The sequence below is a fragment of the Protopterus annectens genome, chromosome 2.part0, assembly GCF_019279795.1.
Source record: "Protopterus annectens isolate FY-2018-M chromosome 2.part0, PAN1.0, whole genome shotgun sequence".
In the NCBI taxonomy this organism is placed as follows: domain Eukaryota; kingdom Metazoa; phylum Chordata; order Ceratodontiformes; family Protopteridae; genus Protopterus; species Protopterus annectens.
In genome coordinates, this window is record NC_056728.1 from 582,450,876 (window position 1) to 582,473,823 (window position 22,948).

At 39.7% G+C, this 22,948-nt stretch overlaps 1 protein-coding gene across 5 annotated transcripts in view; it reads left to right on the forward strand.

The window, feature by feature from the left end:
* The window catches only part of TRIM14 (tripartite motif containing 14), an 823,939-nt gene that overhangs the window by 642,791 nt on the left and 158,200 nt on the right, over window positions 1-22,948 (forward strand). For all 5 annotated transcript variants that reach the window (XM_044060947.1, XM_044060945.1, XM_044060948.1 and 2 more), the window contains one exon: window positions 20,376-20,538. In XM_044060947.1, coding sequence (XP_043916882.1) covers window positions 20,376-20,538 — 163 coding nt within the window. The remainder of the gene's footprint in view (window positions 1-20,375; window positions 20,539-22,948) is intronic.

The window sequence follows — 22,948 nt, forward strand, 5'->3', positions numbered from 1 at the left end:
CAGTAAGCAGTTTGCTAACTTATTCTGATCATAAACTGAAGCCAGGAAATATAAGCTAATGCTTCAAGCTGTATCTTTGGAAAAATTAAGTAAGTTGGCTAAATGTGCCCAGACTCTGTGTTTGAGAAGCTTTTTATCACAATGAAAATTCACTGTATTCATCATATATCGTCTTGATGTTTTCAAGAATATTAGTGTGAATAGCAGCTCATACGTTTCTCCTAGGCAATTCCAAAAAAATCTTACTAATGTTTGCAGGAATGTAGCTGCAAGTATATCACAAAGAACTAAACAGAAACAATGTTATATATTTATACATTGTTGATTAGGTTAGACTGTCTTTGTCAATGGCCTCTTTAGATGGGAGAGAAAAGTTGGTATTCTTACTGACTAGGGAAATTTGTCCACCAGGCCACTTGCTTTACGATTCTCGAGTGCCATGGGGTCTTTTACATCCGTAGCAGATGGGACCTCAGTTTGACATTTCATCCAAAGAATGGCATGTTCAGGAGTGCAGCACCCCCCTAACGCTAATACTCCACTGCAGTGTCAGCACTGGAAAAAATAATCCAACTACCTGTTGTGGGAATAGAACCCACAGCCTTCTGATCATCTAGCAGAAGAGGTTGAGCTACTGCAACTATGAATTTAGTTTGGAAGATTCATATTATAATCATATTTTGCACAAATGCACATATTTATTAAAACAGGCTGTTTCTTAGAGGAATACAGTATTAAAATAGCTCCAGATGCAGCTCTAGCAATTTGAGCAATAAAAAGAAGCTGCATCCCTTGGAGAGAGAAAAGAGCAACAACTGAAGGGAATAGATGGTCTTGGTATTATTGTTTAACAAAGTAAGTCAAATTAATTAAACAATAGTGTGGAAGTAAGTTATGCTTAGAACTTGGCACAGAGCCTTAAGCTGAAAACATCATAACTAAAAGAGACTACTATCCATTGCACTCTGTTAAAGAGGTTGTTTTATCTAGAGCCATTTCTTACATTCCAGAGAAGATACCAGGATAACCTACCAGTCTTCTTTTACAGAAAATACTTCTCTTCTTACCCACCCCTTCCATCTTTCAGAATCCACCATCACTGAATCTCCTACTGCCCTGCAACTTCCCGTTTCCTTCTTCGTTGGTACTTACCCACTACCTGACACCTGTAAAATACTGATTCCTGTACTCTTCAGCTTATCCTCTAGTCTCCTACTGGGTGATCTTTCATCCTACCATGACACATTTAATATATTGCAACATCTCCTCAACTCTGTCCCAACCACCTAGCCATACTTCCTCTTTACACTCTCCACACATTGCACCAAACCTATTTAATATTGGCCCTCACCTTTATGCCAAATATAGCCTGATTAATTGCACTTCTACTCAAAACAAAACAAAATTAGTTTTTAGAATCCTCTCCAAAAAACATGTATGCTCAATTTCCCAGTATACTAAAATGCTTCTAGGAGGAGATCTATACACTCTAATCCTGGCCCCACCTATCACAATGAACACAAAGATAATTCTTTCCCTCACACTTCTGTAACCCAACAACAGCCAATCCCCAGCCCTGGTGATCTCATTTTTACTGCAACAAATGTTAGAAGCATAAGAAATAAACCTGCTGAACTACATGCCTGGATTACCCAACATAAGCCTGGTGTTCTCACTGTAACTGAAAATTGACTTAAACCCAGCATAAACAACTCTGAAGTTATGCCTCCTGGATATAATGTCATCTGTAATGAACATATAAAGGGGACAGATGGTGGTATTATTTTAATATTTTCCAGTACCTAACAAATTTCCCCTTACAGCAAACCAACACCAAAATTCAGTTCAGTAGAGCTTCTTCATGCTTTCCTTGAAATAAACAATTATCAACATATTGTCCTTCATATCCCTACTGGTGACAATACAGCCATACTAGAAGATATTCTACATTTGATATCCGTAGGATTTCCACAAGAAAAAGATATTACTATGTGATGTGAATGCCAATCGGTTGGACATAAATTCTTAACTACCTTGCATCTAGAATGAGCTTATACAGTTTCACACAACTAATTAATAGCCCCACACATTATAGCAAGGCATCAAATTCTGTATTGGTCTGTATCCTAGTATCAGACCATAGCAAATACTCCACCACAAGTGCAATGTCAATCTCTCTCCTTGATCATCTCCTAGTCTATATGACTAGACATCTCACATATCCAGTTAAACAGCATATTTATAAAAACAACATGTAACTTTCCAAGTTTAATCCAGAAATGTTCATTACTACACAATCATGTATTAACTGGAACTTCCTAAAAATCCTCCCCTTAGACAATACTGTAATTGAATTCAATACATTTCTAAATATCCTAAACAGCTTTGCACCTCTTAGAAGGAATGTAAAAAAGTAGAATGTTAATGCAGGTTAGAGAAAAAAACATGGAAAGAATGTCAAAAGTATAAATCACCTCAATATCTTCAAAACTTCATAATGCTTCACAATTGTACTAAAAACAAATGAAGACAAAAAACTCACCACTTGAAACTACAATACAGTTCAACTCTTATGCTATAGATAGTATAGCATCCCTAACCAAGGATTCCTCAACATCTAATCCCAACCCTGCCCAACAGCCACATATCACCACATTCACCTTCAAACCTGTTCCCACGTCCTATATAGAACTACTCTTAAATAAACTTAAACTGTGTTCTTTAGCTGAGGACCTTCCAAACAAGTAACTAAAACAGCAACCAATAGCACTGCCTATCCTGTATCAATCGTTATAAATAGGTCAGTCCAGGAATCCCATGTTCCCTTTCTTGGGAAAAACTCACACATTATCCCTCTGCACAAAGAAGGAAATTCAACAGACATTAAATTTATACCTATAGCAGTCTTATCTTCCCATACCAAAATACTTGAAAAATCTATTCAAAAACAACTAATAGACTATTTCCTGCAGGAAGAACACCTATCCCTTACACAACATGGTTTCTATCATTCCTATAGTACTAGCACTGCCCTTGTAATCTATATAGGTACTGTCAATAAAACTAGAGATCATGGCAAACTAGTCTATTCCTTATTTCTATACTTGTCACAGCAAACTTCTACTTCAAATGTCCTCACTAGGTCTCTCTCAGCCAACCCTTCTGTAGTTCAGAAGCTACCAGTCAAGTAGGTATCATTCTTAAAATGGCACTCAATGCTGTCTCCTTACTTCCCAGTCACCACCAATGTACCACCAGGCTCTATCCTTGTTTCTCTCCTCTTTAACATTTTCACCAATACCTACTATACTTGCATACAACAGGCCACCCTAATACAATATGCCAATGATTCCATTCTCATTTTTACATCTGAAAACACAGTACACTTCCAAAAAATTACTTTGGAAGCTTTAACAGCCACTGAAGGATGGCTTTGTAACTCGCATCTCATGCACAGTCCAAAAAAGACCAAACTACTACTTTTGCCCCAAATCCCTCTCTCGTGAAAAAACAAAATTTTAAAGTCCTCTCTCTTGATAATACAACCATTGAAGTCACTTCTCGTAACAAACTATTAGGAGTGCTAGTGGATGATCTTAAATTCAACCTGCATATGCAAAATTGCATAAGAAACCATTATCAAAAACTAGGGATGCTTTACAGAGCCAAAAACATTCTCACTGACACAACTAAAACTACACTTGCCACTATGTATCTCCTCCCCACCCTTTTTTATGGCGCACTCATCCTTACTAACCACAAGGCTGCACAGGTTAAAACTGCACTGTCCCAGGCCAAGAATACAGCTTCTATGGGACCTGACAATATCCCTGTCTCTGTTCTACATGAACTAGAGAGTGAACGGGCACCTCACCTGTGTGCCCTGTTGAATCCCAGCCTCGCCTCAGGCTTTGTCCCTACCGAATGACACACTGCTACAGTCATCCCTCTCCACAAAGGAGGAGTGACTACAGACCCTGGGAACTATCGTCCCATTAGCCTGATGAGTCTGATATGTAAAGCTATGGAATGATCATCATGGACCTAATAAACAAGGATATAGAGAATCCCTAAACTCTGGATCCCACACAGTTTGGTTTTGTGAAGGGTAGATCGTGCCTGGTCAACTTCTTTGAGTCAGTTACCAGAGCTGTGGGTGAAGGCAAGGTGGTTTATACAGCCTACCTTGATCTAGCCAAGGCCTTTGATACCATTCCCCACTCAGGAATCATAGAAAAAACTCACTAAGCTAGGCATCAACCCCTATATCACTAGGTGGGTGCAAACTGGCTCACAGACAGAACCCACAGTGTGAAAGTAGCTGACTCCAAGTCAGACTGCAGACTAGTCATGAGTGGAGCCCCACAGGGTTTAGTCCTGGGTCCTCTCCTGTTTGGTATCTACTTCACTGAAGTCCAGGCCAACACGAAGGGACTCTGGATGACAAAGTTCACAGACAATTGGAAGTTGGGAGCTATTATTAACTCCCCAAGTGATGTTGGCATCCTACAGAATGGCCTCGCTGAGACCAACAACTGGTGTCAGAACCATGGCCTTAAGCTCAATGCCAAAAAATGTGTCATTATCCCCTTTGGGGAAAAACCTGGTTTCCATGAATTACCACATTGATTGTAGTCCACTGAATGCAGAAGGCATTATAAGAGATCTGGGAACACAGGTTGACAGCAACCTCTGTTTTGATCACCACATTGCCACTGTGGCCAGAAAGTCCTGTGTGGCACATCTCATTACTAAGGGTTTTAATTCCAGGAAGAAAGTGGTCATTATCTCCCTCTACTCTTCCCTCATTAGGCCAACCATTGAGTACAATGCCCCATTTGGCATGTACCTCATTAGACACCTGCAACAACTGGAGAGGCTGCAAAAGTACCTCACAAAGAGGATCCTAGGCCTTAAATGCTTGTCCTATATGGACAGACTCAAAAAAACTATTTTCTGTCTCATATTGCCTACTTAGAGGCGATCTCTGCTTGACTTACAAAGCCATGTCTGACCCAGCTCTGTTAGAAATGCTCCATCTAAAGAAATCCCAATCCCTCCACACCACATGCCCCAGAGACCTCAAACTCATTACCACAATCAACAGAACGTACTGGAGGGACAGGTTCATAACCCAGAGACTGCCCATGCTATGGAATAGACTTCCCATACATGTCAAGCAGAGTACCTTGCTGACCTTCAAGAGAAATCTTGATGAGTGGATGGAAATAGAAAATTCCCTCAGGGATAACTCCAGTGGCTCTTCTTGACAGAGGCACTGGGAGCTAAGGTCGGATAGCACGATGTCAGGGTAATCCTATGGCTAGGCTTGTAAAGGCCCCAGGGCCATTGGCCTACTACACACCTACACACCTATGAGCATATGAACAAAATTGCTAAATTTGCAGCATGCACCCCTTTTAGAGCCTACCACTGTATAGCACTGAAAAAGCTTTAAATGGTTAGAAATGCCACATCAACTAACATACATAATTTCTTGCCACCTATAAAATATCCAACATCCATCTGCCTGTCCAGCACAAAAAATCATTCTACACAATTATGTTCCCAGTTGGTCATTGTGATCCAGTGACCACAAACCCCTGTCTGTCTGCAAACCTATCAAATCTGATGGGCATTGTCTGTACTCGTACAAGGTTGCTAAGGCCTAGAACTCCTTACCTGTATCCATTAGGTCTATACCCTCCCTCACAACTTTCAAAACCACTCTGAAAGACTTCCTATCTAAAATCTGACTCTGCCCTTGCTCAAAACCAGCATAAACTATATCCCTAAATGTGAACATGTACTTTTTATTCCTTACACCTCCTTACTCTCCCTTCTTCACTTACTTACTACTATCTAATTATCTTCCTTGACTTGGTCTCTAAATATATCATAAACCTGTTTTCCCTCACTTCATATTGCAATTCCTAGTTGTATTAAACTAACTTACCTTTAATTTCGCTACAAACTGTCCAAAATTTCTCAAAATATTAAATAATCAGTTAAGAATTGATACAAGGTATATGACAATGTATTTATATTATGTCCAATTTGTTATAATTATTTAAACTGCAGATGTTTTTTCTTTATTTTTGAAGATCACTATTGTTAAATTGTTTTGTAATAATTTGGAGGTATTCTACCCAGGCCTCCACTGATAATGGGCTTCTACCCAATCGGACTTTCCCAGTAATCAAATGTCAATCAATAAATAAATAAATGAATGAATATTGCCCCGTTATTTTCTTTGCCAGGCATTAATTAAGGCTTTTGTCAAACCAGTCTGGATGAGGCTACATTCTGCTGCAGTGATGCAGATTTCTTGGACTGTATGGTGCAGTTAATACACAGATTATATTTGTCTAGAGAAGTATAGATCTAGAGCATAATGCAAGGCTAATTTAGTTACTGGACTGGGGAGAGCAAAAATGTTTGAAGATGAAAAAAGAGTAGATATTAGATATGCATGATTAAAATGAGCTATATTTTGCTGTCAGGAAGAATGAGTATGGATTAATTTATATAAGCCAGAAGATGAATCAGCTGCTATGAAGTTTCTTGGAATGACATATTATCTGTCAAAGTTCATTCACAACTTATTAGACATTACAGCCCCACTGATTAAAATACCAGAAAATTAAGTGATGAGATTTGGTCAATAGAGAAAGAATGAAGCTTTCTGAAGGCTTACTGCAGGAGCTCAACTGATTAAAATACCAGAAAATTAAGTGATGAGATTTGGTCAATAGAGAAAGAATGAAGCTCTCTGAAGGCTTACTGCAGGAGCTCTTAAACTATTATGTATAACAACCAGTTGTGCTTTTGGTCAATGTCAGCCAAAAGAAGCAAGCTGCTTGTTGATTCAGTAAGGTAGACCAACAGTGTGTAAGCCATGAGTTTTAACTGAAGCAATTCTTCAGTGTCAGGGTGGGGCACCAGCAGGGTACTCTAGCAATTATAGATGCGTAAGTCTGATGAACCTAATCTACAATGCTATAAAAAGGCTTATTATTGAATTAATAAACAAGGACATAGTCAACCTATAAACACTTGCCCCAAACCAATTTGTTTTTGTCATTGGCAGATACTGTCTACTTAAACTGGTTGACTTCTTTGAGAGGGTTACTGAAGCAGTGGATAAGGAATAATCCATAAACACTACGTATCTATGTCTCGTTAAGACATACAACACCATTCCACATCCAGGTATTAACAAACTATCCCAGCTAATTATCAATCCCTATGTAACTTGATGGATGGCTAGTTGGCTCATAAATAGATCCCAGGAAATTAGGAAGGTGGCACCATCTCCTCCAAAAGGCCTGTAACCTTGGTATATCCTAGGGCTCTGTCCTTGGGCCAATCTTCTTTGGCATTTATGTCTTGGAGGTCAAAGCCAATGTTAAGGGATTATTACTCTTACAGTTTGCTGATGATTATAAACTAAGTGCCATTATTAACTCTCCAGGGGGCACTAGATCCTCCAAGAGGGCTTTACCTGTACAAAATAGATGGTGTCAAAACCATGAACTAAAACTAAATTCTAAAAAATGTATAACTGTATCCTTTGGCAAGCACAACATCCCTTGCAACTATCACATTATCAGCACAACCCTGAACATCAATCCAGTACTCAGAGGCTTGGAAACCTATGTAGATAGTGAAATGTCCTTTTAAGCATAATGTATCCACTAATATAAAGTCCTTTTTCATTGCAAAGCTTATTAGGGTATGATGTCCAGGTCCAGAGTGTGATAATTCTGCTATATTTGGTACTTATTAGACTGATCACTAAGTATAATCTCCCTGGCATATACCTGTCCAAATGCTTGCCACAACTTGAATATCCAAAATATTTTCTCACTAAAAAAATCACAGGTCTAAATCATAAAAACTACACTGATTATCTCAAACCCTTGTTCCTGTTCTTGGTATCAAACATGTTGTTGAGGGGTGAACCCTATCTTGCATACAGCGCCTCAACAAATACTATCCTCTCAGACCTAGTGCACATTTGCGAGTCCAGTTGTGGAATAACCAACTGCTCATGAGATCTTAATCTCTTCTGCAACATAAATAGTGCATGCTGGATGGACAGATGTATATTACAGAATTCCACTTCTTTGGAATTGTCTTCCTAGCTACATAAAACAAGATACGTCTCTTACTCTTCACTCCTGGAGTAGCACCATTTTCCCTTGTGGAAAGAGGTAATGTAAATGTTCTGCCTGTGTTAGTTTACTCATATTTAAATTACAGGGGTTAAAAAAAAGTTCATGAGAATGCATGCCTAGGCTTCTAAAATCCTTCAGGGTCAATAGTCTAGTAAAAATGAATTACAGACAAGGTTTGCACAAATAGAGAAAGTAATACTTGCAATTGTTTATAGCTATCAAAAGATTCATTATTATAGCCATGGCAAATTAGCATCAATGAAATCAAATTACAAACCATTGCAATGTACATTTATGAAATCATTTATGCAGCACCAGCAGTACTGCAGAAAATGCCTATAAACTTACAAAAATATGAGCTGAATGTTCAATAAAAGCCAGGAACTCAACACACATTTTAGTTCAGTAAGAAAACCTTATATAAAGGAGCATAAAATATTTGCTAGAAGATGATGTAAAATGATTCTGTGCTTTTCTGCAAGTACCTGTCTCAGGTGATGACATGACTAAGGTTAAGAAGTATATGAGAGGAGATAATGAAATGCTCTTAATAAAAGAAGTCATAGTAAGTGCTCAGCCAGAGCAGATAGCATGGCTCAAGGACACTCAAGTTTGTGTGTGTGATGGTTGATATTTAAATAAGATGATGTAATTATTCTTGTGTTATTATTATAATAATGTTATTATATGTATATATTATAAGTCAACAAGCATACTTTGCAGTGTGGCTTTGACACCCTAGAAGTATCTTGCCGGGCAGCAGTCACTGGCTCTGTACTGAGAAGAAGACCATGTCAAATCAAAGTTACTAGACGCTCCTTTGAACAAGGACAGTTTGGCATCAAAGCAGAAGAGGTTCTTAAAAAGATGGAAGAAGAAGCTAAGTCGATGCAGACTGTTGAAGTATTTACAAGTGGAACCCCCTAGATTTAGTAGGCATTGCCCTTCCAAACACTGGTCCTTTCCAGCCCTCTCCAGGCCTTCTCAAACCAGACCCAGGGGAAACAGACAACCCATACTGTCTCAAGAATATGCAGAGATCTAAGCAATGGAGTGCCCCCACCCCTAAAGCAGGGAGTGGTAAGCCATCTACTTATGGAAATAACTCACAATGACTTCCTTACTCTACTCCCCAGCCCTGCCCAATTGCTTGTGCCCCTAGAAGGAAAACTTGCCCTTCATGCAAAAAACTGGATATCCGTCACACAGGACCGGTGGGTCCTCGACCTTGAATCCCAGGGGTACAAATTTTATTTCCATTCACTGCCATCCCCAGGGGTACAAATTTTATTTCCATTCACTGCCAACCCAAAGTGGGTTTCCAGACCTTACTCCAAACCAGTGGGCAGTGGCTCAAAGCCAAGTATTCAAAATAATCCTGCCTTGGTTTGTGATTTGTTGTGGAGTTGACTGGTAAGAGCAGTTTTATTTGAATTTATATTGCATTTGTTATCACTAACTGTTTGTAGGATAATGCCACGGTGGTACTGCAGTAGCATTACCTCACAGCAAGAGGTTCTCCCGTTCGATTCTCGGCTTGGCTTGGGAGTACCTTCTGTGTGGTGTCTGCATGTCCTCCCCGCGGTTGGGTAGCGTTTGAAAGACATGCGTGTGTGAATGGGAGTGCCTTCGTTGAAGGTTGGACGTTGAGCTGGCACCTCGGCGTTTCATAAAAATCTACTGCCAATCATTAGCGGACCGGAGTTCTGATGTGGCTACCCCTTACCGGGAAAAAGCCGCAAGACCAACAACAACATTTAACTGTTTGTAGGCAGCAATAGACTGCTTATTAACCAGCTTTACTTTGATTCATATTTTGTTCTGCCTTTAGTTTCACTTTTGGTTGTGAGAAAGGGATAGGTTTTGGACAGGTAAGCTCTAGCCACCACAAGGGGCCTAGACAGCTATAAATTTGCACAGACTACAGAGGAAAATTCTGAGCATATCAAAACAATCCTGCCTTGGTTTGTGATTTGTTGTGGAGTTGACTGGTAAGAGACATTTTATTTATTTTTACTGTTAAAAGGAGGTGCGACTGCGAGCTATAGTGAGACGTAAAGAAATTGCAACTTCTGTCTGGCTGGTAAAACTTGTATGGTCAGAACAACGTTATTGTATTTTATTATTTAGTTGGATATTGCTGGTATAATTTTTGTCATTGAAGTTGATTTAAGTTCCTTTGAATTCTTTGCTACTGACTGCAATTTTTTCCCTTTGCAATATTTTATTCAGTTAAAGCTGAATATGGATTCCTTAAATGAGTATGCAATTAACGATTTGCTAATGCAGAAATATCTTGTACAGTGTAATAAATGCTATGCATATTTAAAGGTAACAGCTGATAACACTGGTGATCTTTCTTCCTCGTCTCAAAAGTTGGATGATTTGCTTACCATTGTTAGAAGCAAATCTCAACTTAATGATGATTGCACTTGTGCAATTGGCATGGCTTGGAGAACTGTTTCATATATTAATGACTGGACTGATGAACTATATCCCAGGATGCAAAAAACTCCCTTACCAGCCTCAGTAAGAAACTGAGATCCCTCATAAAATCCTCCAAAGCTAGTTATGAAAATAAAATTGCCAAAGATTCCAAAGACAACCACAAGGCATTCTATAACTATGTCAAGAATCTAAATGCCAATGCTCAGATCTGCTCTGAGCTAAAACAGAATGGCATTAAATATACTGATCCCAAGGATATTGCCAATATCCTGGCAGATCGATTCAGTGCCAACTTCACCCACCTCTCACCCCCTAAATGGCCCATCTCAATACTGGAAGATTGCCAAATTCCGGTAATAACGGCCACACAGGTAAAAAATGCACTCTCCAAAGCTAAGAATACAGCATCCATGGGACCAGATGACATCCCGGGCTGTGTACTACATGAACTACAATATGAACTGGCACCTCACCTAAGTGTCATGTTTAATCATAGCCTCTCCTCCGGTTTCAAGCCCACTTGAGTGGCGCAGAGCTACAGTTATCCCACTCCACAAGGGGGGATTCATCTTGGATCCCGGAAACTACCGTCCCATCAGTCTGACCAGCCTTATTTGCAAGGCCATGGAGTGTATTACCATGGAACTTATAAACAAAGACATTGGCAACCTTCAGACACTGGACCCCATCCAATTTGGGTTTGTGAAGGGCCAATCTTGTCTCCTGAACCTGATTGACTTCTTTGAATCAGTCTCCAGAGCCATGGACAAGGGTAAGGTGGTCCACACAGCCTATCTAGACCTTGCCAAGGCCTTTGACACCATCCCCCACTCTGGAATCATTGATAAACTTACTAAGCTGGGCATTAATCCCTACATCACCCAATGGGTTGCTAACTGGCTTACTGATAGAACCCACACTGTAAAAGTAGCCGACTCCAAATCCAGCTCCAGGCAAGTGACAAGTGGAGTACCTCAGGGTTCAGTCCTGGGAACGCTCTTGTTTGGCATCTACGTCTCTGAAGTACAGGCCAACGCTAAGGGACTCTGGCTAACAAAGTTTGCAGATGACTGCAAACTGGGAGCCATTACTGAATCCCCAAATGATGTGGATACTCTACAAAAGGGCCTTACAGAAACAAATGCTTGGTGCCAGAGCCATGGGCTCAAGCTCAATGCCAAGAAATGTATAGTTATCCCCTTTGGGAAAAAACATGTATCCGTGTATTACCATATAGGTGGCAGTACACTAAACACCGAAAGTGTGATAAGAGACTTAGGGGGACAGGTGGACAGTGGTCTTACCTTCGATAACCACACCACCACAACAGTCAGGAAATCCTTCTATGTGGCACACCTCATCACTAAGGGCTTTTCATCCAGAAAAAAGGAGGTCATTGTCCCACTGTACTCATCCATTAGATCCATTATAGAATACAGTGCCCCGACATCTGAAACAACTGGAAAAGCCACAGAAATACCTCACTAAAAGAATCACAGGCCTAAAGCAGATGCCTTACGCTAACCGCCTAAAAACCTCCAGCTATACTCTATCGTATATTGTCTACTCAGAGGTGATCTCTGCTTAACATACAAGGCCATGTCAAACTCAGAGCTGTTGGACATGCTACACTTATAGAAATCCCAATCTCTCAGAGCCACACGCTCCAGGGATCTAAACCTTGTCATCACAATAAACAAAACATGCTGGAGGGATAGGTTCCTGACCCAGAGACTCCCCAGACTCTGGAATAGATTGCCCATAGATGTCAAGCAGAGTGCCTCTTTGGCCCTCTTCAAAAGGAACCTTGACGATTGGATGGGAGAAAGGAATTTCACCCCGGGGCACGTCTGTCGCCCTGCTAGACAGGGGTCCAGGGAAGTATAGTGTGGGAAGAAATAGCCAAGGAATTGTTATGGCTAGGCTTGTATAGGCCCTAGGGCTGATAGCCTAGTACCAACCTATGAACCTATTGCAGAACAAATGAAAACTAGAATTTGCCTCAAATTAGGAAAGGTTACCATGACAGTATACATAATGTGCACAATTCGTTTTCATCATTCAGAGACAGATATTTCATAGTGCTTTTGCATGAAAACATGTCCCCTCTACTTCTAACACTACAAATCCACCTGACCCTCCTCTAGTCAGAATTCTACGAACATAATTTCCCTTAAACCAGTTCCTAGCAGCTACGTTAAATCTCTATTTTGCAAAGTAAAATCCTGTTCTACATCTGCTGATAATATACCTCCCTACTTCCTTCAGACAGCAGCAGAGACTCTAGCCCTCCCAGTCTCTATACTGATAAACCGTTCTTTCTCTGAATCAAAAGTTCCCTCTATCTGGAAGGAATTGTATACTCTACCTATATGCAAAGGAGGTAACTCCATAGAAATCTCTAATTTCAGACCCATAGCCATCCTGTCACCTCTCTCAAAAATATTAGAAATATGCATGCATAACCAAGTCGTGGAACACTTTCTTCAAAAAAATCTGCTCACCCCCACACAATATGGCTTTTGTTCAAAACATAGCACCACTAGTGCCCTCCTATCCTTTATCAGCACTATTTCTCTGGCCAGAGATAACAATAAACTAGTATTCATGCTTATTCCTAGATCTCTCTAAAGCATTTGATACAGTCTGCTACTTCTTTTTTTCTGGACAAACTCACTGACCTTAACTTCTCCACCTCTACCATTGCCTGTTTTACTAGCTACCTCACAGATAGACTACAATCGGTAAAATGACTTTCTGCTCTCTCTCCCCTGCTCTCCCTATCAAAATGGGTGTTCCCAAAGGATCTATTCTTGGTCCACTACTCTTCAATATCTTTACTAATCTACTCTAGTCCTCCTGCCCTCAGGCGTCCCTCGTCCAATATCCTGATGACTGTACAATCATCACCATAGCAGACACCCTCTCTGACTTAAATTCTATTATTCAGAAAACCTTCAACTCTGTTGAAACCTGGCTTTCTAACAGTCAACCAGCTAATTCTGAATCCTAAAAAAGACTCTTACCTTTTCTTCCCAAAAACCTAAATCACCTAAATCCTCTTTTGTTATCCATTCTCTAAATAAAACACCTATCATAGTTGAACCCAACACAAAACTTCTAGGGGTCATGAGAGATGACCAACTGAAATTTGATTTGTATGTTAATAATTGTATTAAGAAACCCATCAAAAACTTGGCCTCTTATACAGAAATAAAAAGTTCCTCTAAAACAAAATTAAAGTTTCCCTCTCTCGTGCCTATCTCCTACCAAACCTATTACACAGCTCTGAGATCCTCACCAACCTACAAACCTCTCTCCTAACTAAGCTAGAAACTACATATAACAAAGTGGCCATATTTGCTATGAATCAAAAATAGAAATTTCATCACTGTCTCTCTTTAAAAATGCTTAAACTGGCTAGAATTACCCCACCAGCTTCTCTCTCAGCTTCAGATTATCCACTCCGTCTTATACCAACCATCACTTTCTGTTCCAACTCGTCTTCTCTATTCTCCTTCTACATTCATTCTAGTACTCTCTGAAGCTCAGACCAAGACTTATTACAAATCTATAAACCCAAGAGCAAAATTGGTCAAAACCTATACAACTACTTCCCTACCATTTCTTGGAACAAACCCCCATTGGAAATTAGATCACTTCAATGACTCAAAGAATTTAAATCAGCCACCAAAGCCTACCTAAAAAGTCACTGGTCATGCCTCTGTACTCGCCTTCTGTCAGCTGTCTTCCTCTCCTATATCGGTTACTGTCTGTCCTCACTAATTTTATTTCTGTTAAGTGTCACCTCTCTTAGTCATCTTATCTAATTATCTGCCATTCAGTCTTAAAAATATTTCTGCTTGTATACTACCTGTATGATCTTCGTTAACTGTAACTACCTTGGCTGTACTTACAAACTTTGCATACTGTTTCTGCACATATCTTAAGTTAAATATCAACTTACACTCTAAATAATCTTTATGCTTTTACTATTTCAGCTTGAAAATGTTAATGTTTTGTTTTTAATACGGTTTTCATTTACAATTTTGTTGTAAATTTGTGGAGCTTTTCTCCCCAGGCCTCTGCTGAAAAAATAAAATAATCTAACAAGTGGACGTGCTGTTAACATAGGTTTTATCAGGACTTTATCACCGAGACCTAAGCCAGTGTCAGCTCTGAGCCTAATTATCCATTTACTCTCAAGAGATTACGTTACATTACATTTTGTTATTTTTGCCTATGTTATATATGTATTTATGTGTTTTTGTTTTGTATGATTTTATTGTTTTTAGAATATTTACTATGGATCAAAGTCATATGTCATTAAGAGGTAATTGTTGTATCATGTGATTTTTAAGAAACCTTTATAAATGAGAAGGCATGGCAGTAATTTTGTAATCTGAAGAAGCAGTTTAATACTGCAAAAGTGCTTATGGTTGTTTATCCAAATAAAATCTATTTTATGAATAGAGCTTGGTTTTGATTCACCTTACTGGTTTCTGCTGGATTATATCCATTAATGTTTTGCTTTAATGGCATTTAAACATTACGGAGATTGGGGAGAGAGAAACCACTTGACACCAGGGATAAATCTGAAGACTTGAGTCAGGGGGAAACTAGTCACCAGTGATACTCATTACAACATGCCTCAAAGGCACTTAATTTAAAAAGTGGAGCACGGAACCACTAGAAACCAAAGTACCTTAAAGGCAGTAAAACAGATTCCAACTCTGTATCATCCCACCTCCCACATAGCATATTAACCCTCAACCCCACCACTAGCTGCCAGGGATACAAGCTGTTTGAAAAAAACAATTACAAAGGTTGTTGAAAAGCTTTAAACCCTGCACCTTTAACACAGGAAACACCAGCAATAACCAACTGCACTAACTGTTAAGATAGTGCAGGACTGCTTTTTCACCTGTAATGGGGATCCTGGGCATTACTTAACGCCTACAGTAGTTTGTGTGGTATAAGGGAGAAGGACTGGGAACACAGAACATACCTCATAATGCAAGAAATCTAGACATGAGATTAGTGCGTGTGTGTGTGTGTGTGTGTGTGTGTGTGTGTGTGTGTGTGTGTGTGTGTGTGTGTGTGTCAGTAACATCAGAGACAGAAGGGTCAAGAATGTTCTTCTGTTCCTCACTCTTGCATGATCTGAGTTAGTGTACATTAAATTGTGGGGTTGCACTTATTTTCTCATTTTTTATTAAGAAGTTAACAGAGCTTGCCATCAATGAGTAGAGTTATGTTTCTCATATTCCCATTCTGAGGAGCAGGCCCACTTCTGTGTGAAGCAGAGTTCCTCCCTAACCCTATTTAATCACAACTTGGACCAATGGATGGGTAATTGGGAGTTCACCCCTGGTCGGGTGCCCATGTCTCTGATGGACAGACGTATTCAGTAAATCACTCCCTATATAAATCAAATGTGTGGGTCACATCTGAGTTGCATGGCTAGGCTTATAAGGGACCTAGTGGTCATTAGCCTAGTATATACCTATGAACCTTAGAGCATGATGATGATGATGATGTGAGTTCTGATAAAACTTTATTTCATGGAAGTGACGTAAGCTGTGCTGACAAGTCCAGCTCTATCTACTGTCTTATGGAGCAACAGGGTGGCATCACTAGTTGTAAATCAGTAACACCATATTTTGCTTATAGTGATGGGGGTAAAGGAAGCAAGGTGAGCTGATTTGCTTGCACTGGGGTACAGTGGGTAGTGTTGCTGCCTCAGAGCAAGATATTCTCTAGTTTGATTCTCAGCTAAGGTGCATGTGCTCTCTGTATTCGACTGGGATATTCTCCATTTGTTCCGGTTTCCTCCCAATTTCCAAAGACATGAGGTGGATAGACTACAAACTCTAAACTGCGTGTAGGTTTAAGATCATGCATGTGTGGTATAGGACAATAATGGCAGCGGGGCTAGCCACTCAGTGGTGTGAACACTGGCTGTAGGTTATGGCCACTGTTGATGTGACACCCTGCCCCCATGGGATAAAGGGGGTTGATGCTGATTTCTGCAATGTCCATAGCTAGTGGTAAATTGTGAAAAGACAGTGATAGGCAAGCATATTCTGTTCATGAGTGACTGAGAATAAGCTGCACCCATATCCTACAAGTGGGATTTACATCTGAAATATCCATGTAGGGCATGGAATGCCATGATTATATTCCAAAAACTGATGAGCATCATTCAGCAAAGAACAACAACAGAAGGTGACATAGATTTGAAAGCTGTTAGATACTTCACTCTGCCATACTTATAAATGCAAACTGTGGCAAAATAAAGTGTGTAACAGCTGTTAAAGATATCTGTTCTTCAGAGAGACACTTTGCTTCTTTTTGCTGTCTGTTTCCCAGTGATGGGTGTTGCTTTGAAAGCCAGTAAAACACTTGGTGCTCATACACTTTTTTCTGCAACTGATAATGCATGGAGCAGATAAAGCTCTATTAATATATAGAATTATGATCAGGTCTCACTGATCATTACCCACAATATGTGTTCTTGACATGGATGCTAATGTTCTCCTCTTATGCTTTACTCTCCTGGTAAATTTCTTGACATCTGTGTCTCAAACACATAATAAGATGGCTGTGATTGGAGATTCAAATCATAATTCTCTATTTATATTAATGCACATCACATCTGTTGGTAACGGATGCAGAACAAGGTAAAATAATGACTGGCTACATAATTCATTAGTATTCATGTGCTCAAAAATAGCACAAGCATGCTAACATTTTTGACACCATTTAGACTACCAGCTAAGGTTTTCAAGATACTTAACCCATATAAATTAATGGAATGTTGCTGTGTGGTTATACATTATCTTCTACAAATTTAATCTAGAATGCAAATGGAAGGATGCCTTCTGAAATGCAAAATAGACATTGGAGAGAGTTATTTGACTGAGCATGACTGAACTCTGAAAAAATGGACCTGTAGGGCAGCTCTGTCTTAAAATAAGGAGGCAGTCAGGAAGATTTGTTTTTCATCTATACATTGCCAGACATAGGCTGGGTGAATATGGTAAAAAGAGGCCTTAGTTGTGATAGATAAATTCATTTTAAATTAATGCTTCTCCTGCAACAAGCATCATGTCACATTTTATTAAGTGGTCATTAAAATCAAGAAACCATGTGCGTTGCCAAAGTAAGCTGACTAGATATGGATAGTACTGTATGAGATGTGCTATCTGGGGAAAAAAGAGGAATCATCAGTGAAACTGTCTGCATTTAAAGGACATCTAGCTAGAGAGATACCGACTTTACTGGCAAATGCAAATGGGAAATATTAAATCCAGCCTGTTGAGTGAATGCACTATATATTCTTACAAAAAACTATTGCAGCTGCTATGGAAGTAATTCTAGAAGAGCTGACCGTGTATTCTGGAGTGTAGTGTATGGTGCCATGGCAGTGCAGCAGTTAGCATTGTTGCCTCACAGCAAGCGGTTCTCCGGTTTGATTCTTGGCTGGAACGCCTTCTGTGTAGAGTCTGCATATCCTCCCTGAGGTTGAGTGAGTTTTAAATACATGCAGGTAGGTGCGTGTGTGTGTGTGCCTTCTGTGAAGGTTGGGCACCAGGCTGGCAACTCAAAACCATAAAAACATCACTCCCAATCAGTCTGTGGACCAATGAGCCACTGTGGTGATTCCTAACCAGGAAAAGCTGAAAGACATTGCTTTTTGTGTAGTGCATGGTGTTCAGAGCAATTTTTTCCAGTAGAATGTGCTGGCATTATGTCTCTGTTGCTTTACTGATCAGGTAGCGGGTTATAAACTGCTGACTAGAATCTCCTGGGCAGAATGTAATGGAGCGGGTAAATAAAACAAAGTGAAAAAAAATCTGTAATGTCATTGTAGTGGATGGTCCTGGTATATCTGAACTGTGTTCCAGTCTACTGGCAGGGTGAAAGTATGACACTGATAACAGGTTTCTGTAATATATACAATAGGATAGATTCCTGATTGTTTATAATTATAGTTATAAAAATTAGTTATGCATATGTATACACATGAAAATGATGACACACAAGTAATGTCAGTGGTGTCAGAATAATGATTATTAATGGATTCTCTACAGGTGTTCGTGTCTCAAGTGCTCAAAAATCACTGTCTTTTAGCCAGGGACTCCAGCACTTTGTAGGTCAGCTAAGCTGCTGCTCGTGCTTGAACTAAAATGTGAGTTTGGGGCATTTAGGATTAGGGGAGGAGAGGGGGGTTTGAGATTTAGGTATAGGGAGCAATCAAGGAACTTATTCTTTGGGAAGAGGTTGAGTTTTAGGTTTAGGAAGAGAGAAGGTTGTTTTAGGGTTAGGGAGGGATTGAGGAGTTTAGGTTTAGGGGGGGTTGGAGTTTTAGGTTTAAGGATTGGGAGGGAGTCTTCATGTTAGGGAGCAATTGGTGAATTTAGGTTTAGGGGGTTGTAGCTTTAGGTTTAGGGAGTGGGAAGGTAGATCTGGAGTTGGGAATCAGTTGGAGAATTTGTTTTGGGAGGCTGTCGGAGTTTTATGTTTAGGGAGCAATCTGGGACTTTAGAGTTAGGGAGGTGGAGTGCAGGTTTAGGGTAAGTAACCAAGGAGTCAGGTTGGAAACTGGATGTGATTTTAGGTTCAGGGTTTGTTTTGGTAGGGTTGGGTAGTTTAAAGGAGTGGGTGTTGAGAGGGCAATGTAGGGTTAGGAAGCAGGGAGGGAGTGTGATCACGGAACTTATGCTTAAGGATGGCATTTGAGTTTTAGGTTTAATGCATGAGAATGGAGTTTTATGATTAGGGAGCAGTTGCGGAATTTGACTTTAGGGAGGGGGGCTTGGAGTTTTAGGTTTAGGGAGTGGGAAGGGAGTTTTAGGGTTAGGGAGTGATTGGGGAATTTGTTTAGGTGGGGGGGTTGAGTTTTATGTTTAGGGAGCAATCAAACTTCAGAGTTGGAATGAAGGTTTAGGATTAAGGATCAAGGAGGCAAGTTGGGAATTGGTTGGGAGTTTTAGGTTTATGGTTTAGGTTCTGGTAAGGCTATGTATTTTATAGGATTGGGTGTTGGGAGAGCTATACAAGAACAGGAGATCAGACTAGTGGGAGTTAGAGCACCTGCTTTCTCCAGTAAGTGTCAGTGAGCAGGTATCTGGTGAGCATTTGTAGTAGACCCTTATTAACAGAGATTAATGAACAAGTCACAGAGGTGTGCACACTTGGGAACAGTGTGTATGTAGCCAAACATGCACATGCATATACATTTACATACGTATATGTACACATGTAAATATACACATTCATATACATGTACACATTCATATGTGTATGTATATAGATATAAATATACATCTACACATATACATACATCTATGTGTGTGTATAATTAATATGTAAACAAAGCAAAAAAATTCTGCACGATTGCTTTATCTATAAATCTGCATAGTTGATGTTACAACTGACATGCATATATTACAAGAACTCTTGTTACATTGCCCCTTTATTTACCCTAAAAAACAATATGCTGCCCTTTAATTACTCCAAAGACTTTGAGTAGTGCAGTTTAAGTCTATTTAGAATCCCAACAAGTGTTTTTTTTCATTAATTTGCAGCTTTAAAATCTTGGGTAAAATTAAATTTTACTTCATGGGATACATAATTGAACATCAAAAACTTAGGTATAATAAAATAAATAATATAATAGTAGTATTTTATCTGACAAAAAAAACTTTAGTTCTTTATAGTGTTAAAACGTTTCTTTTACAGGATGTTGTAGCAGCGGAAAAGGAAATTCTACTACATCAGAAACCAGCAGAAGAACTACATCCAGTCCCATTAACATTTGAAAAGATAAGAAAGTATGCTGACCACTTTGTAGAAACCATTCAATCAACTGTGCGTAAACCACTGAATAAACGGCTTCAGGAAGGCAAGTCAAAATTATATTCTAACAGGTATTATCTCAAAACTGTAAATGACCTCACCCCTTCTCTTCTCCCTAGTATTGCAGGTACGTGTAGAATGCACATTCATTCTTCTTTTACTTGCTATTACTGCCACTTGTCTGGCAGTTGCTGTACAGGATTAAGGAGTTGTTAATGAGCGGTTTCCTCTTGTCCAGAGGTGCAAGGTTTGATTCCCCCAGCCTTCATTGTCTAACTGTGTGACTGTGTGCAAGTCACTTAACCAGACACCGCTCCCAAGCTGAGTTTAAAGAAAGTCTATGGAGATCAGTGCTCTGCTCCGGAAAATAAATATAAATAAAATATTATGATTCTCTTTCATGGTTATAGCATTAGTAGAACACACATTCTTTCACTGTACAGTGATTAGAAAGAATAACTGTTTTAGACAGGGGAACCAGTATTGTGCCAGTTTTTTTCCTTCGTATCAGAATACTGATTACATTTTTTCCATTTTGTCTCCTTAGAAATATCATTAACAAGTGTGCTTAAGCAAAACTATAGAGAAAGCAACTATTATGTTTTGCTCCTTCAAGGTATCTCTCCAGTCAAAGCAAAAAAATCCAGCTGAAATGGATAAAAACTGGTTTCTAGTAAAAGCAACATGAAAAACCAGTTAAACACAGCAAGGACCATGTAAAACTTTTATTCATAGAAAAAGAGATAAGCACTTTCACACTGAGATCTGATGAAGCAACCTGTACTGTTAGGTCCACATAACTTCCCAAAGCCCAAACAAGTGGGTCAGTGTAATAGTTCCCTGAGGTGGATGACTTCCCGAAGGATACAGTAATGCAATTTTTTGGCATTTAGTTTCCGTGCATAATTGTGGCATCAGTTATTTTTGGAACCAATCTTCCTGTGGGATGGCTAAGTCATTTGGGGATTCAGTGAGTGCTCCTAGCTTGCAAAGTCATCTGCAAACGTAGTCAGCCAGAGACATTTGTTATTGGCATTTATGTATGCTATAGTGTGAATTAATATAAAGTGAGGAAGTAATGCTGGAACAAATATTGGATGTAACCAATCAAATAAATGATATGGATCATGTTTAATATAAATATGGTGGCTTTTATGTTGTGAGTTAATCTGAGGAAGAACAAATATCTGAAAATTCATGGTGTGATTTTGACTATAATTGGTTTGTAGCAAATGTTAATGCTTTATGTCCTGTTGTGTTTGCTATGTTTGTTAAATTAATCTGAAGGGGTAGATGCAATCATGCTGTAGATGCTGGAATCGCTGAACAGGGCCTGTCTAGTATTGCTGACATATTTGAATGTTGCCAAACAGATGGGAACAGCATCTCTTCAGTGGATACTAAAGTGGTGGTCACCATAGCTAAGAGAAATAGCAATACTTGCAGGTGTGTTCCATCTATATGGAGCACGCTTATTGGCTTCCATGGAAAAGTATGTATGTCAGAGTGACTAGGTACTGAAATGTTGGTCCCCATAGTTAACAGTGATACCAGAAGGTGTTTTCCAACTTTAGGGAATCAAGCTTAACTTCTCTGGAAAGGAAAATGACTGGGTACTAAAGCAGTTGTTCCCATTGTTAAGAATGATTCCAGTAGGTGTTTCTACTATTGGGATAATACTTGCAACTTTTCCAGGAAAAGCACATGATAGAGAACCGGAAGTTGAATCTCTGATTCAGGAAGAAAATTCAGATTTTGTTCAGTACATAGGCTTGTGCAGATGAGTGGGTTATTATGGGAGTTAGCTGAAGTGTTTGTGTGGTCTGCATTGCTTTGAGTATCACTCATCTCTGCATTTAATTTTGATTTGAAGCTCTTTATTTAAGTTTTTTCACTTCTATTTTGTATCTTATTCTAGTATTACATTTGTTTTGTTTTAAGGTTTCTGTTCTGTTGCAGTTTTAAGAGTTCCCCCTCACACATGCCCAGTTCTTGTTCTTCTTCTTTCGGCTTTTCCCGGTTAGGGGTCGCCACAGCAGATCACCTGTCTGCTCATGATTGGCAGTGGAGTTTTTACAGTGTCGAGTTGCCAGCCCGGCGCCCAACCTTCCACTGAAGGCACACACTCACATCTAGGGCCAATTTGGAGTGTCCAATCCACCTATAGCATGTCTTTGGGATGTGGGAGGAAACTGGAGCACCCAGAGGAAACCCACGCGACCACAGGCAGGACATGCAGACTCCACACAGAAGGCACCCCAGCCAAGGATTGAACCGGAGAACCTCTTGCTGTGAGGCGACAGTGCTAACCACTGCACCACCGTGGCCGCCCTATGCCCAGTCCTAGTTGTGTTCTTAAATTTGGTAGCTTTTGAGTTGCCCGCCCCTTCTATAAATCTCATTTTGGACACTCCTCTCAGTCTCATCTAATCAGCTTATTCTACTGAGTAGAGAGA